Source organism: Grus americana, chromosome 7 (genome assembly GCF_028858705.1).
Source record: "Grus americana isolate bGruAme1 chromosome 7, bGruAme1.mat, whole genome shotgun sequence".
NCBI classification, from domain to species: Eukaryota; Metazoa; Chordata; class Aves; order Gruiformes; family Gruidae; genus Grus; species Grus americana.
The window spans coordinates 23,396,790-23,415,079 of record NC_072858.1 but is presented as its reverse complement, the minus strand read 5'-3'; the positions used below and the strand labels follow the sequence as shown (position 1 = coordinate 23,415,079).

Here is an 18,290-nt window from a genome sequence, read left to right as displayed (position 1 = left end):
AGCTCTTTCAGCCTTCGGGCAAGCTCACTCTTACATTACAGGTCATTGAGTCTGTAAAATGTGTTTGCTAATGTTAATTACAAAGTCGTTAACTTTATAGCTACCCCGTGCACGTTTCATCGGCCTTGGGTGTGGAAGCTGCCCAGGGAGAGATTTCTAGCTGGATGTGCAGCTGTGTAAAACCGTGTGGGGGCTTTGAATTAGCACAGCCCAACTGTTTTTCAAGACCCCCTTTCGATGAGGTAGCGTGAGAGTGTGTTGGACGCTTCTGCTGCTGTACTGATCAATGAGTTCTGCTGACAAAATGGCCAAGGAGAGTGTCAAGACCGCAAGGACGTGAAAGCAGTGATCTCACTACTTATCCACTTTAGGGTTTGATGTTACTACCCATGGCTTTATGTAAAGTTCTGCTTAGGGAAGAATTGCTTTCTTGTTTGGAGACTTGATAGCTGCTAGAGATGTGTTTGTATAGGGGAATATGATACTTCAGGAGGCTTTCTCAGAGGAGAATGCTCTTCTTTAATGCCAAAAGATGGTAGTGTGCATCATGTAGTCTTTTCTGGTTGTATTCTGAGAGTATTTTATCCCTAGTGCTATCTAGTCTTTGCTGAGGCTTTGCAGTCTAAGGCCAAGACTTTTAAATAGAAGATCTTGACAGGAGGCCTAGAGCAGTGACAGAGGAGGCATTTTAAAACAGTTGGAGCCCATGCTTCATCTTCCTGTTCAACTTAGGGCAGAGGAAATGGGTGAGGAAAGCAGACTATGGGTCGGTGGTCAGTACTCCTCTGTGAAGAAAGGAAGAGCATCGCTATGGAGGTGGATAGGGTGCAAGGCACGTGAGACAATGAGTGCCACCTGGCCAAGTGGCATGGCTTGGGCTTCCTGAACCTTGGTGGGCCAAACTCTGTCAGTAAGGCTTGACCATATAGTTAGTTTATAGAGGAAGGTTGAGAATCCAATCAGGTCAGAGCTGGAAGTTTTTTCTCTGTCAAAATAGCTCTGTAAGTAGTTGGCTTATGAGTATGAAAAGGAAAGTACGTCATTTGCACTTCAACACCACCAACTCTTGGGTCTGGTCTCCATGCTGTACAGTTGTAGCTTGTTTGCTGAAGCAGTTGTACTAAGTAGCCGTGCTGGCAAGGATCGCTGATCTGACAGGGCAGCAGCTCCGAGGGTTGGAGCATCACACAGAGCAGATGCTGAGGATGTGCCCAGCTGTGCCAGGTTTCCCGGAGTGAGAAGTCTTTCAGTCTTTCTTTTCTACTCACCATCATAGAGATGTCTTGTGAAAGCATAAATCCTTAGTGGTTTTTAATTCTGTATCTGATGAATTTTAAATGATTACTCATTTAAATGATTACCTGTGCTAAATGCTTTCTGACCTGCGTTTGGAGTGGCAGCAGGGTCGTGCCAGCAGGGATTTTAGACATAGGTCTGAGCTCACATCAGGTGTTTCAGTTTCACCAAAGGGTCAACACCATCATGATAATGGAGACTTCATTTGTAACTGTGCTGTGAATACTAAAAGTGGTTCAAGAGGACACTAGGTGAATTAATGGAAGACAAATCTATAAAGTATATGATATACTATGGCAATATCTCTGTTGCAGAAAGCCCTTAAGCTGCAAGTAGCTGGAGGCTGGAAGAGTGTTTTAGAGAAGTATTGCGCTATGCTTGTCATCTTCTTGTGCTCTTCTGTGGACCAAAACAAACTCTATATATGTGTGTTCTCCAAATATGCAACCCTCTTCTCTTTTAATGGTAGCTAAGCGCTTAAGATGTCTTCATGTTTGGCTGTACTAATGATTATTTAAGAGAACAGTACATGTAGAGAATTGAAAGGACTTAAACACTTCTGGTAAAGGAAATGCTGTTTGCACTGTGTACTTGATTGTGAGTATCAACAGCATTCCACTGTTTCCTGTTTCGGTATTTTCCTTAATGATGGTAACGGTCCAAAAATATTTCAGATCAGATGGTAGGCAGGAAATCTAGTCTAACACATGTCACCATTAAAAATGGATTGAATTACTAGCTGAAGAAAATATGCCTGGTCTGCTTTTTCACCCAAAGGTGCAAATCTGTTAATTTCCTAGGATTTAAAAACCCAGCCACAAATTGCTTTCTCTGAATATGCTTTTCTAAGCAGCACTGCCAGGTGCTTTGCTGTTTGACATGTGAACAGAGTTGGAAAGGTCTGTTTTCTGCCTTGAAAATGGGTATTCAACAACATTGGTGCATACACCGAATTCCTGCTGAATTTAGCGTGTCTAGCAGCTCCCTGCCCTTTTCTGAGCGTGTGTTTGTTCATTCGTTTTGCTTTTTGTTTCAAGCTAGACAGTGCTTTTAGAAATGTAGTTCCTGAGAAACCAAAGGTTCCATTATTGTCTTCAACAGCCTAAAATCGAGCTCGGCACTATGGGTTTGTATGGTACATGTGGAAAGACTGACCTACAGCAGACAGTGTGCTGCAGTCAACTCAAAACTACCTGGTTGCTAAACTGAGAAACTTCACAGGCAGATTTTTGAGCCTCTCCCATTCATAGGAAAAATGAAGTTTTGGATCTTGAGTCTTCGAGAAGACCTGCTCTTCTTTTTTCTTTCTTTCTTTTTTTCTTTTTTTTTTTCCCCAATTAGGGTGTGTACATTGTTGCACTGGCATTTTAGGGTCGAGCAAAGCCTCCCCCCAGCCTGCACCCCTTCCAAGCACACCTCTGATTTTCCTGTAATGGGGGTAAGCAGCAAGACATGGCCAACAGACTGGAGAAAGCTGTCAACTTCCTTTAGAAACAGTGTTTTTTGGGAAGGATGCTTGCTCTGACAAAGAGCACTCAAAGAAGGGAAGGCTCGGGAGGATCAAATTCTCCTACCACAAAATTCACCTGATGATAGCCAAAAGATCTAGGCATCACCAATGTCAGTGGTGATGCCCATGATGAATTTGGCACACGGCTCTGTGTAGCTGTAGCTGCAGATGTATAAAAGCAGACAGATGTTCATTGCAGCACAGGTGAAAATTACTTCTAAAACAAATGGCTTTTTGCCTGTGGCTTTTGTCACCAAATGGATGGTGGAACTGTGCAGCCCTGAGCAACTCAAAGGTAAAGTGTGTATTTATATGGGTTTTTTTAACAAAAGAGAAATGTTCCTACAGTGAGTCAGTTCTTCCCTCTTTGTCTGGAGGCAGGTTGGGGGTGGTAATAAGAGAAGAATATCTGTGAAAAGAGATTGCAAACATGTAATCTCTTGTTCTGCTCCTACTGTCCTTTTCTTCAAATTTCAAGCTGCTTTTCTGCAGCCAGCATATAATATATTAATCCACCATTTTTTTGGAAAACAGTCTGTTACTTTGCTAAAAGTGATGCCAAGGAATGAAGCTATGTATTTGTTCGTTGAAAAGCACTAGGATCAGGGAAGTCAGATCTGCTACCAGCACATGTTAAGTTCATTGTTAGAAAGGATCACGTGTAGATCCTTATGAAGGAGACAGGAATGTGTGCAATGTCATCTGCATTTTATTCAGTAGGTTCAGTTGCGCAGTTGCTTGCTCTGTGTGTTAGCAGGTCTCAGCTGTGGGGACTAGTTGCACAAAGCCACAATAGGCTCGAATTTGTGTTCTAGGAAGTTAGTGGAATCCGTTGACTCATTTAGGTTTGCTTTTTGCTTCCCTGCCAAGAAGAGTTTTCCAGCTCTGTCATCTTACTAATAATTCCTTTGGCCCTGGGAAAAGCCTGATGCTCCGCGTGCAGCTATATAAGGGCATGCAGATTGCCTGGTCCTCCGCGGCAGCTCACAACCTCTCCATGGCTGGCGTGGTGCTCCCAGCCCTCCTGGGTGCATGCCGGCAGCTTTTACTAATGATTGGCACGTTCAAAGCCATTTTGGCAAGTCCAACTTGGCATTTGTTGTGTTTTTACAGCCTCTTTGGCGAGGCGAAAGTAGTTAACTCTGTAGCTGGCCAGTGGAAGAACAGCATGAGTCTGAGCAGTCAGGTGTGTTTTATCCTTCATAACTCTAATGAAACTGCTTGTGATAAACTTCTGTTGCTGCTTCTGTGTAGCCAGAGTTGCCCTTTTGTTTTTAGTGGTTGTGTGAAGAGGCACCTGAAATGCAAGGAGCAGAGGGCCATGCACAAAGAAATGAATTTGGGGCCTCTTGTCTCTAGGAAGTTCTGACTAGCATTGCTGTTTGAATTGGCAATAGGCTGCATGCAGCCCAAGTACAGGTTTGCTTGCCAAAATGAATATGTCCATTAATGGGTGGTTGCTAAAAGTGACTGCTCATGTTTAAATCCAAGGGCATGTACTTTGCAGCTGTTGCAGCTAAAAGGCTGATTAAAAGGTACCTTCCTGGTAGCCTGAGAGCTCTTGTAGTTAGTTTCTAAACATTATTAAAATGCCTGCCTAAAACTCTGGGGAGAGTTGAAAGAGGAGTTCTTTAGGTCTTTCCTCATTTTTCAGCTAGCAAACTTTGTGTTGCGCAAGGAACTTTTCAATCTTTATGGGTTTATTTGCTACTTTGGTGTTTTACTCACGTCCATCCCAGTGTTTGAATTTGGAATGTAAATGTGCCTTTCTTCTTTACAGAACTTACGCAGTTCCTGGCACACAGAATTAGACCATCATTTTCCAGCTCTGAATTTTCCCTTGAAGCTATGGCCCAGCTCTGCACGCAAAGCATTGATAGCAAAATCTAGGCTCTTGCAATGTTTATATTACACCATGTTCAAGCCAAGCTTCTTGAAAAATGTTGTATTTTGTAAATTCCTCTCCAGATTCCTGCCTTGACTTGCATGCAGTTTCCTTCCTACTAGTACCTCCCCATCCAAACTAGCATCAGAGGAATTTTTCTAATCTTGGGTCTTGGTTTCTGCCTGGATGAAACAGCAAATGCATGGGCTCATTCCCTGGCCCTGTCTTGGTTGCTCTCTCTCCTGTAGTAAGGAAACAGCATGGAAATGTAAACTGCAAACATGACAAAGTTTGTATATCCACGTGCCTACGATTAATTTGCTTGGCACTTGTTCCCAGGCTTGTTTGTGTCATGTTTTTGTCTTCTCTTTCTCCACTGAGTGTTGCGCTCTGCTGGAGTCTCATTTGAAAGAATATGCATTAGAAACCATATTATAAAATAAATATTCATCAATTTAAGCAGGAGTCTGAGATCCTGTGGGGATGCTGAAGCCTGCTGGCTTTCACTGAAGACAGAGTGGGATTGCCCAGCAGGCTGTTGGACATCCAGCCCCACCACCAGTGGAGAGGCAGGTCTGGCAGCCCCACTAGTGTGGCCACACTCAGTGGCAGGGGTACAGCCTTGTCAAGGGGAGCATGGAGATGGTTTTGTGGCTGGGGGTCCTTTTCCCCCAAATCTGGAAAAAAATCCTCCAGAAAGCCACTACTACCCTTGCTGAGAGCTGGGACCATAGTGGTCCTACCGATGACCTGCAGACCATGGGCTCTACAGGTGGTGTGGTGAGACGGGGCACGTACCTTGAAAGTCCTGCTAGGCAAAGCCAGGGAGAGTGAAGCTGTCTCCTCTCTGCAGCTTCACTGGGGCCATAAATGGGCTGTTGAGAGAGGCTGGAGGGCTCTGCTGCAGCTGTCGTGAAGACAAAGGGAAGCTTTATCCTCCCAGCCTTAGAGGGACAACCGCGCGGGCTATTTAACCTTTCTGTTTGGATAACTTTTAAACTGGATTGAAAGTAAAGCCTGGAGTGACCTTGCTGCTTCCATTTATATCCAGTGACAGATCAGAATGGCAGCAGACTGGGAAACAAACTTGAGCTTTTTGCCTTGCTAATAAATAAGGGAGAAAAATCTGGTCAAACCCCCCATTGGCTGCAGTAGTTGGCCATAGCTGCCTCCACTGCGCTGGAGATCAACGTGCTCTGTCACCTCAGATGCCTTGAGTGAGGGGCAGTGGGATGAAAGCAAGTGCTTGGGGGGAAGTATCTGCTCCATATTCATACATTCGCCTGCTATAAGCTTAAATTTTCAGTCTGGATAAGGCCTTTTGTTGCTTCTGATAATATTAAACTGCTTTAAAAGAAAATGCTTAGTACTTAGGTAAAAGTACTTAGGTCACTGCTAGTGAGAACTGGCACAGGGATGCCTCGTGCTAGAAATCATCTGAAGTGTTTCATGCTCTCTGAATTGCTTTTTCATCTCCAGCCAATGTCCACTTGCTTACAGCCTGGCTGGCAGGGTATTTGATTTCCATGTTGTTTGCTGTGTCCCCTGTTTTTCCAGAGGAGATGAAATGTGGTCGCACGTGATCTCCAAACGCTTTCAAGGAGTAAGGCTTTGCATCGGTCAACAGGCTGCTCCCCTCTGTGCAAACACAGTCTTCAAGTGCAAAATACTTTGTCAGGCTTGATAACCATAATCTGTGTAAGATTGCTGGTTCCTCAGGTACCTTAAAGCATGGGTTGCCAGAAGCGAGGAGGGAAAGGTTGTCTCATACTCACCTGGGGTATGTTGTACATCCAGTAACAGTAGCTGTTGAGACGAGATAATGATCAGATTGGCATTGATCTGATCCCATGCAGCTGTTACATTCATATTTGTTAGTCTGTGTGTGCCCCAGCTCACTGGATGCCAGGATTTGTGTGACGTAGGTTGTTGGGTATCGGCACCACAGCTGGGCCCGCAGGGTGTGATAGCCTGGAGTCAAAGGTTTGCTGTGCCTGGCTGCTTGTAAAGGATGGTATCTGGTGTGACCTGTGTCTTTGTACTTTCCTGTGAAAGGAGGTACACTACAGCAGACTTCATTCAGGTTTCTTCCGCGTAAAGTCCAGAGTGCAATAGAGGCAACAGCAGGTCAATAAAATTTTCCCTTTCCCTGAGTGAGAATGCTGTCTCCTCCCACTGATCTGCCCTCTGGATGTAAGTATTAAAATACTATTTATGCAGCAAATGTCTGGGATATACATATGCATCACAGTTAAGTTTGGGCTGTTTAAAAAATGCCCTGACATTGGAGGGCTTTTAGAGGAATGGCATAGAACAGATTGAGTTTACCATGCTAGCTCTATGCCCTCTTTCTCCATCCTTGCCAGTTTTATAAGCCTTTTCTGTTTAAAGTCTCTTTCCAGTTATCCAGTTAGTTCTCAGTGGAAGCGTTCCTGTTTTGCTAACTAAGTACTTAAATTGTAGCTGGCCCTGGACCCGCGAATATCTGGGAAGCACATCTATCTGCAGTTGCAGATTCCACAAAGGGCTCCTGTCAAAACAGGACATGGTTTTCAAAACTCATCCTAAGAGTTTATCAGCCATCTGGTTGCTGCATGATGCAATGTTTAGCATTGAACAGCGGTTTTCATTCAGCAATACTGCAGCCACATTCCCTACTATTGAAAAATTTGGGAAAAGTGGCACTGTTTAGTCCATCTGAGATACTAACTACCGTCTGCTTCTGAGAAGTGTAGGTAGCATATGTTTCCCCCAATGTATCTCAAGCAAATCTAAGCACTCGACTTCTTCCTCACCAGTTGTTTGTCTGTTGTTCTTTGGGACATAGCAAAACTCTAGAATGATGATGGTAAAAGCGGTTGGTTGTGGTCATAGATCTTGACTTGTGTTTCAGGCTGCTGCGAGTAATTGGGTCAAACCGCAGACCAGTAAAGGTTATGTAGACTTTCTCTGACACATTATGTCATCGCAGTTCTTAGTCCCATTGCAGACTTAGACATGCTTTTTTTTTTTTTTGTTTCCTTCATAAGTCCCAAAAGCCTCTGTTTGTTCAGCATGGATACCACTGTGTAAATAAGAAGAAAATTCCAGAGACCCAAACCAAAAAATATTTCTAGTTTATCCAAGGCAGCCCAACTTCGAGAACAAAATGTTCTCTGTTTAGTCAATACAGACAAGAATCGTTCTTCCCAGCTACCCATAAAAGCTGAAACACACAGCAATCTGAATTGTCCTGCTTAATTAAAGGATCTGCATCTAATGGAATATCTCCAGCTTCTGCTGTTGGGTGACCCCCAACTCTACTGCCTGGGTTGGAGCCCATGCTTGATGTGTCACCTGTGACACCGTAGTTAGGTCATCCAAGTTATGTGCCTAAAATAAGGCTGTTTAGATTCCTCCTGATGTGCATAGCGCTGTATACAAAAGACTGGGGAAGTGTTTGGGAAATTGATGAACTTCAAGTCTTTTAATAACAATAATGATGCTCACTGATGAAAACAGATTAACTATTCAAAATTTGTGTGTTGCAGAACAGAGTCAAAAGTCTGGTCACCACTTGTAAATGAGGAGGGAAAGACACATCCTTACAAGATGAATCTGGCCTCTCAGCCGCAGGTAAGTAATGGAGTGTCTGCATGCTCTTGTTCCTGCTTACTTCTGTCTGACTTCGGAGCAGTTTCTGGCCTGATCCTCCAAGGAGCTGAGCATACATCACTCCCTTGGTCACATTGGGGACAGAACCATGCCCCATACCTCCTAGAAATCATGCGGCCCTCGGAAACCTTGAGAGACAGACTCCCTCCCTCACGGTGAGAAGCCTGCTGCTGTGGAGAGCTGGTCGGATACCTTGCAAGGGTAAGCCGCGTGGATCAGAGGTGTTGTCTCCTGCCATCTGCATGCTCACACCTACCATAGGGCACAGGAGGCACTGTAGAGGTGTGGCTCAATAAATCATTGCTACTGCTGCCAAGCCTGTTGATTTTCTTAGATAAGAAAAGCCTTGAGAGGGGAAGAAGATTATTCACTCTTAGAGTTTTCTGTTGGGGTGGGGGTTTTTTTGTTGTTTTGGGTTTTTTCCCCTTAGCAGGCTCTTACTAGTAGTCTAGCTGTGGAGAAAGTAGAATACACCAGCCTTTCACATTTTTATCTGTGTGGCAGATCTTGCAGCCTCTGTCTAGGAGGTTGGTTTTGTAACCTGTTGACCGCCTTGCTTCATTGGTCTGCTGCCTCTGTCAAGTAAACGTAGTAATAACAGTGACTTGTGCAAGGGCATTGCCTAGGCTAGATTTAGAGGATTACACTGCAAAAATCTAAAATGGCTACACTAAAATCAATGGCATTTCTCTGGATTTGCACCCGGGCAGTGACATGGATTCTGGCCCTAGCACACATCCCATGTAAGTCTTTCTAGCAAAATAAGTAGAGATAAAACTAGTTTGACTCTGCAGTTAATTAAGTGCTAATATGTCTGTTTGGGTTGGAAAGGACCTGAACCTAAAGTAGCACATGTGCAGCAACACCCTGCCCAGACCTTGGCCTGGGATCTGACCATGCTCCCTCTGACGTCGAGCTGCTGTGTGTTCCTTGGCTCGAGAATGCGGTGCAGCATTCTACAGGTATTTCATAACTCGGCCAAGGCACAGTGAGAGACCGACACATTTGGACTTAGTTTGGGCTGGGGCCATGCGATGACACCTGCCTGTGACACTGTTGAGCTGAGATCTGGTCTGTGTCTTCTGCTGCCCAAGCTCTGGAGATATACTGCTGCAAACCTTGAGACTTGGGGTCTATCTCTTGCCAAAGGAGTGGGGCAGGATCTGCACTGAGGCTTTGCTGCAAGGCCGCAGAGGGCTATTGTTTAATTCAGCAGGAGACCCGATCCCTAACCCAGCCATTAAGCAGAACTTAGCTAAATGCCCCAGAACTAAATGCAGGGCACTACACGTGCCAGGCAGGAGTCCAACGTAACTCACTGAGCTTAGTTAACTGCAGCAAGAAACCTGCGCTGCAGCCCCGCTGTCACTAGCTACCCTACTCCCAGTCCAGCCTGGGTCACTGGATAGATATCCACTGCTGGCCAAGTACTAAACACAGGCTATTTTAAGTAACTGATGCCACCTTTTACTTAAACTCATTTGCTATGGCAGTTTTAACCCTCATCAATGGTTCTTCTTTAGTCAGCTGCCCGCTGGGTGGTGGTTGTATGTGAGTCAGCCCTGGACTGTTTCAGGGAGCCTACTGCAACTCAGTAAGAAACGTGGGTGAGAGGCACTAAGCTTAACGCTAGTCTTTGACGAACAAGTCATGCCCTGCTTTCTAAAATCCAAGTAAAGGGCATCATGAAGGTCAGACTGTGCAGGATTCAGCAATAATCCTGGTGGTGGAGCACATCCCCTCCTAAACCCTAACCTTAGTCCTAATCTTGGTTCTAGCTCTGGCCATTATATAGATCTCCATATGCTGCCAGTTCGTAAGTATGGCACAACTGAATTCGTTGATACCAACCTGTAACTGACTTCAGCAGGAGAATTTGGTGAGAAACTGACTGTGGAGAGATTCCTGTTACAAACCTTATCTCTGAGCAGTGACCCTTGTCTTAGTTGCGCACTAGGAACCAACTGTTGCCTGAAAATTAGGCTTTGACCCCTTGTGATGGCTGATGCTAGAAGAGTTACTTCCTAGCATAAAAGGAACATTCAAGTTCTCACAGGAGTCTTGCCTTTCTTCTTCCCTTCCTTTAAATGAAGCCGATTAAGTCATTTGCAGTTGCCTATGTGAGTGGGACTTGCTGTTGTTCAGAGCATGGGGCTTTCCTTTAAAGGGCTTTGCCTGCTGCGTACGCAGAGGAATTCATCAGAGTGAGGGAAGACGTATCGTGTCTCCAAACCACAAGCTTCCATTTACTCTTACTGCTTAACAGTGCCTGCACATCCTAGTCTGCCATGTCATGAACACCATCGAGATTTAAGGTTGTTTGTTTGTTGGTGTATGTTTGTTTTTTTTTAAATACACACCAATTTCCTTTTTCAGTAGCTGACTGCAGCAAGTAAGGTTTGTGGCGAGGTCTGTCTGCTTGGAGCATGAAGTCAGCGGAGCATACAGACTCCTGCGAGAGCTGTGGCAAGTGTCGGCCGGGGCTGTGTCTCTCTGGGGCTGTGTCTTTGCAGCATCACCGGGGATTTCAGCCATGCCTGCTGCAAATCAGCAGCAGCAGAGTGCAGAAGATGCTGTGCATATATGTGTACCAGCATGACAAACAGCTATGAATTTTACTACAAAGATGCTGATCTCACTTTTCCAACAGGATTGGTAGAAGTTGTGAGTAGAGCTGAATCTTCGAAGGCAGCGCTGAGCTGTTCAGATTTTTTTTTTTAACTCGCTTGCCAGTGAAAATAGTATATTTGCTTTCCTTGGCAACAGTCTTGTGCAGAACACTTATTAATTCACTTACCAAAGAAAATAGGACATACTGAGTCCAAGTGGTTCATTTAAGTCCTGATCCAGGGCACTGTGAAGATGTTTCTCACTGGTTTTGCACATAGCCCTTTGAATGCAGAAATAAAACCATACATGTGAATAGACTTACTTCAGGCTAAAAAAAAAAAAAAAAAAGCTTTAAAACCTTTGCTGTAGAAATTGGACTGCAGTTATTCAAATACGTTTCTACCTTTCTTAAAATTAGATAGCTTGATGTTGCCTCTCCTACCTTCAATAATTTCTCATACCACTTGTCCACCTTCTTTTCCTCATCCTGTTTTCTTGGTGCAGTTAAATAATCTTTGCAAAAGATCTTGCAAAAGAAATTAATTTTCAGTTTGCATCAAGAACTGTATGACTAGCTACATATTTTAAGATCACTGCTTACACATTTTTTTACCCCATTTGAAATAGAATATTTGTTTACTTCTGTAATCCTTTTGGAGGCGTTGTCCTGTGGAAGTATTTTCCCTTACTTGGAATGCAAGTTCAAGATATTTCTATGTGCCTTTGGAAAATAAAAAGGCATTCTACAACCTCCCATGCATTCCCCAAAGTCCTGAATCCCAAGACTGACTTCATTGTCTAAGCTGACCTTTGCCCATGAAAGAGCTACAGCCTTATTACTCTTTCATTACCTTTATCTTCATCCTTCAAAATTAATTTAACAGAGACAAGAGTGATGACAAAATCACATTTCATCAAAAGGTGAGGCAGCTTGTCAGAGGTGATGGCTCAGCAGCTGAGCCAGCTTTGTTTTGGGTGTGACCATGGCAACATTAGGGGAAGGAAATGACAGAGTAGTCTTAGTATATTTACTCAATTATTTCACTTGCACTTCTAACCCAGATCCTAAGGGTGATCACTCAGTGTTGTTTTCCCAGCAAGAGCTTTTCCTCACCACAGTGGGAAAGATTAAAATAACACGTCTGCCTCTCCCTTCTGCTTAACTGGTCTTGAGAAAAACGATCACAGTGAGAGAGAACAAGTCACTTGGTGACTAAGGTGTTTTTAGTGCTTATGACACTGACCAGAGACCAGCATGACTTTCAGACTCAGCCATGCTCTCTGGTGACCCTGGGCCAGGCATTAAGCTCCCGGACCTGTGCACTGGTGTGTGTGTGGCTGTGCTGCCCCTTGGTAAAATAAACAAGAAAACTCTTTATCCCTCAGACTGTGCCTTGTCTTGTCAGACCTGGACTCTGGGGAAGAAGGTTTGTTGGGTTTTTTTGTTTGGTGGGTTTTTTTTTTCCTTCCCCCCATATTGGTAGGACATTGAGGTCAGTGGGGCCTCAGACTCTGAGCTGAGTGAGCTCACGGAGGGAACAAGCTGAGAGAGACCATCTTTGAGGGCAGTCAACACCAGGACTGTCTCCAAAAAAGCTTGTCCAGCTCCCTGATGTCCACATACCCCATTTGCAGTGAGGCACGAGTATTAACGTCACCCCTCAAGAATGTCGGTGAAAACTCTTGGTTTGAGATGGATAGCTCAGCTGCTCTTAAACACAGAAGATACGGGCTTTCAAATATGAGGATGTTTTGGGTTTCTTTTTAAATGAGAAGTAAGGTCCAGACATGCAGCCAGAGGAGCTGTAGAGGTGAATCACGGCATTTGTGGGATGACAGAGACAGACAGCCACTTCTGTCTTCCCGGGGCTTCTTGAGAGGGCCTGCCCTGTCCTCCTTGTCCTCACAGAGTGATGTCATTGTTTCCGTCTTGTGTATTTTATCTCCTTGGATACGGAGAAGGCAGGGGCTATAGAAACTGGGTGTGTGGCTGGCTTGGCCTTTGATAAGGCCATGCGTGTGTGGGCAATGCATGAAGCAATAGGTATATAAAGTAACAACATCGCATTTCAGACAAGGGAACCGTGCTGGCGTATCGCGACCTGCTGTTTTTGGTTAAAAGGCGTTACCGCATGGATGTGGAATGTGTCGGGGACGTGGAGGGAGAGGATGTGGGAAGCCAGCCTTGTTGTTTTACCCCCCTACAATAACAAAACCCCAAACCCTTCCTAATTTCTAATCGGATTTCAAAGCATTGCAAAAGATCTTTCCATAGCTGAAAAACCCCAAACAATAACAGAGGGAGAGGTGAAAGTAAAGGCACTTCTTAATACTGGTGATCGCAGCTGATGAAACATAACATGGGGTAGGGTTTGCCATGAAGACGCCCTCGTCTGAGCTGTTGCTGCATGTTTGGCACGAGCCAGCTGGGCACGAGCACGGCTGCCTCTCCCCGGGCAGCTTCGCAAGGGCGAGGACAGGGCCAGGGGGTTTGGCTGCCAGCCTCTGCTCTCCTTCCCCGCCTGCAGGACCACAGCCCTCTCATTCGCTGAGGTTTGGTCGGGAGCCCATTTTCTTAGAGTTGAGTAAACATTTATACTGAGAAATGTTTAATCTTGTTTCCTCTTGGCGTGGCTCTCGAGGTGTGCAATCCAGGATTGCCCGCCCCAAGCCTCTGGGCTCTGACTTGGGTCACAAAAACATCCCACGTTTCTGGGGCCCGGTGGGGCAGTGGGTTTTGCTGGCTTGTTTGCCTGCTTCGGGGGCCTGCGGGGCCGTGGGGGCTTTTGCTTCTCCCTGCAACTGCAGAGCCTGGGTGCTATTAAATTGTGACATAAGGTCGGAGCAAATCTCCTGACTCCAAGAGCTGGAGCTTCAGGAAATAACTATGCCGACCTGTCTCTAAATCATGACTCTGCACCTGAAACAAGGTGTTATGTAGCTTCAAGCAGCCCCCTGCTCCGTACTTGACCTGCCTTTCCTCTGGGGGCTGCGGGGAGGTGGCCGGGGAAGGGGCAGGGGGCAGCAGGGGTGCGGTGGGTGCGGTGGTGGCAGGGCAGTAGCCAGCACCCCTGAGATGCCAGCCCTGCCCGCTGCCTTCAGTTCATGCTGAGGGCAGAGGAAAACCTCACTTTGGGAAGAGGAGTGACCGACCCCTCATGTCTTGGTTTAGTTTATTTAGCAAGTAGATAAAGCCTCCAGGTTTTTCCTGTTTCTGGTAGTGATGAGGTCAATGCAGCCGGGATGGCCTTGGCCACGTCACCGTGCGGCGGATGGGACCCAAGAGCCCTCCCTCACCCCAGGCTATCCCTAACCTGCCCGAGGGCACATAGGGCCATGGAGGCATCCGGGTGGCTTTATTCCCCTGGTGCCTGAGATGTGCCCCAGCTCAGCTGATACAGGTGGCTCGTCCTGGGCTGTCTGTCCATCTGTCTGCCCTGCTGACAGCTGGGAATTGCCCTGGAGTCCTGTGCCCTGATTCTCAGGACAAGCAGGTCCCACAGTAATAGCCACGTCCATGTCTGGTGCATGGCGAGGAGGAAGCAGCCTCCCATGCCACCAGCTGCTGGCCGGTCCAGGGCATGGAGGTGACGGCTGATGCAGCTGTGGGGATTTCACCGGCTGGGCTCCAGTGTTGCTGAGCATGGCCTGGCGTGAGCGGGACGTAAGGGAGGAAGGGGCCATTGTTTTCCCAGATAATTCCCATGACGCAGCCTGCAGCCGGTGTGGTAGGAAATGCTGATCCGCTTCCTGCCCCGGCACAGGGATGGTTTCCCCGTCCCCACAGCCTGGCACCACAGCTGGTGGCTCCCTGCCAGGAGGGGCTGGGTGGCAGGACAAGCCCCTTGGCAGCTGGAACGGCTGTGGTGCAACCTACAGTGCACGGCAGTGTCCCCGTCTGCCCCCGGAGAGGGCTGCTGCCACTAACAGCCAGCACCCAGAAAACCCATCTGGCAGGAGACCTGTGTATTTGACCTGAAGCTGGGGTCCTACCAACCTTGTTTGGTTTTGGGATTGGGAAATAGCTTTTTCTCTGGGATGGAGGGATTTGCACTGGTGCCTGAAGGACTTGGGAGCATGTGGGATTGTGCTCCAAAGCCACTTGGAGCTCGTTTGTATTGAGGAGGTACTTTCAGGTAGGGAGGGGGCTGTTGGAGGAATGGCTTCACTTTGAAAGTGGAGCAAGAATTCAGAAGAAGTACTGTGGCAGAGAAGTTTGTGCCATTGTTAATCCCTTTTGGCTTGGGCTAGCCACTCTGCCAGCCCCTCCGGAGACATGCCTCTGCAAAGGAAAGGGTGGAGCAAGGCTGGTATCTGTGCTGACAGAGCAATTTAACTATCACAGTATCAGTTTATAGTGGTAAAATAATGCTCTTGAATATCCGACCTGGAGGATTGGGAGCTTGCATACCCAGGCTTCAGACCAAAACAACCACTGCTGGTACCCCTGCTTGCTGCTGACTGCAGCCTGCTGCAGACAGGGCCGGCGTTGGGGGACTGGGGCAGCGCCATGGCTTACAGGAAGGGTGAGGCAAGTGCTTCTGGATCTGCCTGCAGATGCAAATTGAAGATGTCTATGAAAAGATCTAATATTAGTCACATTCTTCTGTACTACTGACAGAGAAAGAGTGGGTTTGTGCTCAGACTGGATAAGAGCATGTCCTTGTGTCTGGCTGCCAGTTCTTCCTTTGCAAACAGCCCATTGCTTACTGCTCTTGCAGTCCGTGCCCCAGCCAGGGATGCTGTTTAATGCTACTTTGCCCCCTTTTCCTTGCGTTGGTCCTGGGAATGCCACAGCCCTAGAGATGCTGCAAACCCCAGGCATCTCAACTGCATAAACCAGGTGCTGCCCACACACATGTACACGGTATAGCAGTGGTTATGTACTAACATTTTTCACTTGCCTGCTGGTGGACAGGTTTTTGAGAGTGTCACATTTCTGATTTTTTTTTTCCAGCATTAAGTCAGAGACGCTCACATAAACACATGATTCCAGGAGCTGGGGCTTTAACAAAACTGCTGCACAGCACAGGGCCTGGATTGGCAGTTCTGGCAGATCCTTAGGTAAATAGATTTGACAGTGAGAACACATTATCTTTTGATCTTGGGATCATGAAAGCACTTGTTCTTTGCACATTCCTTCCACAGCTCAAGCAGAAAGAGCAGCATGGTGTGACAGGAAGTGCTGGAGAGTTTGAATTATCCAAATGCCCTTTATAATGTTACTGTTCTTGTAATCTCTCGGATTACATACTTTCTACGCGGTTCTCCAGATGGGATTTTTTTTCTAATCTAATCTTCAGACGCCACCTTCTGCACTGATATCTCTATTTAACCTGTTATAAACTCCCTTATAGTCAGTGGACTTGATCCACATGAGAGCTACTGCAGATGTCCTGACACTTTTGAAAACTTCATTTTTGGTCTTATATGTTACTACAGAGTAGAAAACCTACCTAGTGGCCAAAAGTAGGCCAAAATCTCCTATGTGGATTTTGTGCCTGAGTGCACATTGCAGTTCTTCTTGGAGTCAAGGCACTAAAGTGATTTCAGTCTCTCTCCTTCATCTGGCTGTCTATTTTCTCAACACTTGTAGGAGATTAAAGATCCTTCAGGCCTCCATCACTGTCAAACCAATTTGGGCTTGGCTGACAGATTCAAAGGTTGTTGATGGGGATGGTAACCTGCCCACATGCACGTGGAGTATGTAATTGAGATGTGTTACTTCCTTAGGAAACCAGAATTTAAAAAAAACAAAATACCCTGAATTACTTCCCTTTCTCTAATTCTTGATTAATACTTAAACGTTTCCACAATACCGGTTGTGACATGATTTCAACTCTGAGCCTATTTGACCTAAGAGTATAACCCCTTTAGCCTAAAACTTCTGCCTCTGTCTTTCATTAAACCGACTATTTATGTGCATGTCTGAAACACTCTCCTACTTGTGTCTCCAAATGGTGGGCTAACATGTATATTTAATGCTGATATAAGATCACTGATACTTTTCCCCACGGTGTGATATACAGGCTGAAGTAATTATTTTTTTTTTTTGCTAAAATCCACAGTTTCTGCCATGGGAAAGACTATTTTTATGGGCACTATTATGTGCTTTGAATGAGACTGCAACAAAGGGAGATTAGCTAATTACTCCAGGGTCTTTCTTCTTTTGGTGTGTGGGAAAGCTTCATGGCTGACGTCCATATGCATCGGCCAGAAAGCCGTGGGAGAGCAGTCCCGCCGCCCCACACCTGAACGTCTTGAGCTACCCCACTGATTTCAAATGGCTTGTAACTCATGAGTGTGTTTGGATCCACGCCGCTCTTCTCTGAGGGATCCTATGCTGTGCGTGGTGCCATAAATAGTATTTGAGTGCCATGAAGCAAGATGACTCCCATCTGTCAGTCTGGGAATGCTAGCCAGCTGCTTAAGGAAATCTGGGAACGTAAAAGTGATTCAAAGAAAAAACTGTAGGGGAGTATAGTCATCCTTGTTGCTAGTGAGTGTTTATCCTGTAACTATAGCTTTATCAAACAAATGCCGTGAGATGTTCAAAGGGCGGTGAAGGCTCGCTTCGTTGCTGTAGAAGTCAGCACCTGTATGGAGTGGGAAGGGGAACCGGTTGCGTTAATTACGGCTGGGAACCATGGACCCAGCATGTTAAGAAGGGCCCCGTTTCATCCTGTGCCATTGGGCGTTAGCCCTCTAGCAAAGCCGTTCCCGATCTCTACAGCTGGCTGAAACATTTCAAAATGCACATTTTGGTGCCATCTTTTAGCCCTGGATATTTCAGCCACTTCTGTGAACCTTAGTCCTTTCTTCTGCCTGCTCTAGTGAGGCCCCGCTGTGCTTACTCCTTGCTTTGGTCAAACATCTCTGGGGAGAAATAAGTCCTCGATGTTGTTATCTCTGCCCTAAGGCTGCTAATTCCCAGCCTGCTGAACTGGTGATGTGGCTTATAAATTTCCCCGTTTTTGTTAGCACTGCCTGTGATTCGGAAGAGTCTTACCTCATGTCTTACTTAACTTGGGTTTGGCCCCTTTCTTAGTAAATTGTAACCAGTGTTTCTAAGTATCCACTAATACCTCCAGAAGCCTCCAGTTTGCAGCAAACCCAGAACATCTGGGTGACCTGTCATCCTTCTGGCACTGAAGAGATCTCTGGCATTTAGCTGTCACTGTCTGTGGACAGTCTTTTGTATTAACAAAAGTCATCTTCCCACCTTTATTGTGAGAATTTCTTGTCCAGAGAGTCTGAAGTTGTTTGTCAAAGGCAGCTGTGAACCTCAGTTTTAGCTGAAGGTGCAGACGTGCTCCGGTAATGACAAAGGCATTC

General features: G+C 46.0%; 1 protein-coding gene across 1 annotated transcript in view; it reads left to right on the top strand.

The window, feature by feature from the left end:
• Window positions 1-18,290, top strand: part of PDLIM1 (PDZ and LIM domain 1) — a 44,422-nt gene that overhangs the window by 13,373 nt on the left and 12,759 nt on the right. Inside the window, exon 3 of the mRNA XM_054831634.1 lies at window positions 8,222-8,306. Coding sequence (XP_054687609.1) covers window positions 8,222-8,306 — 85 coding nt within the window. The remainder of the gene's footprint in view (window positions 1-8,221; window positions 8,307-18,290) is intronic.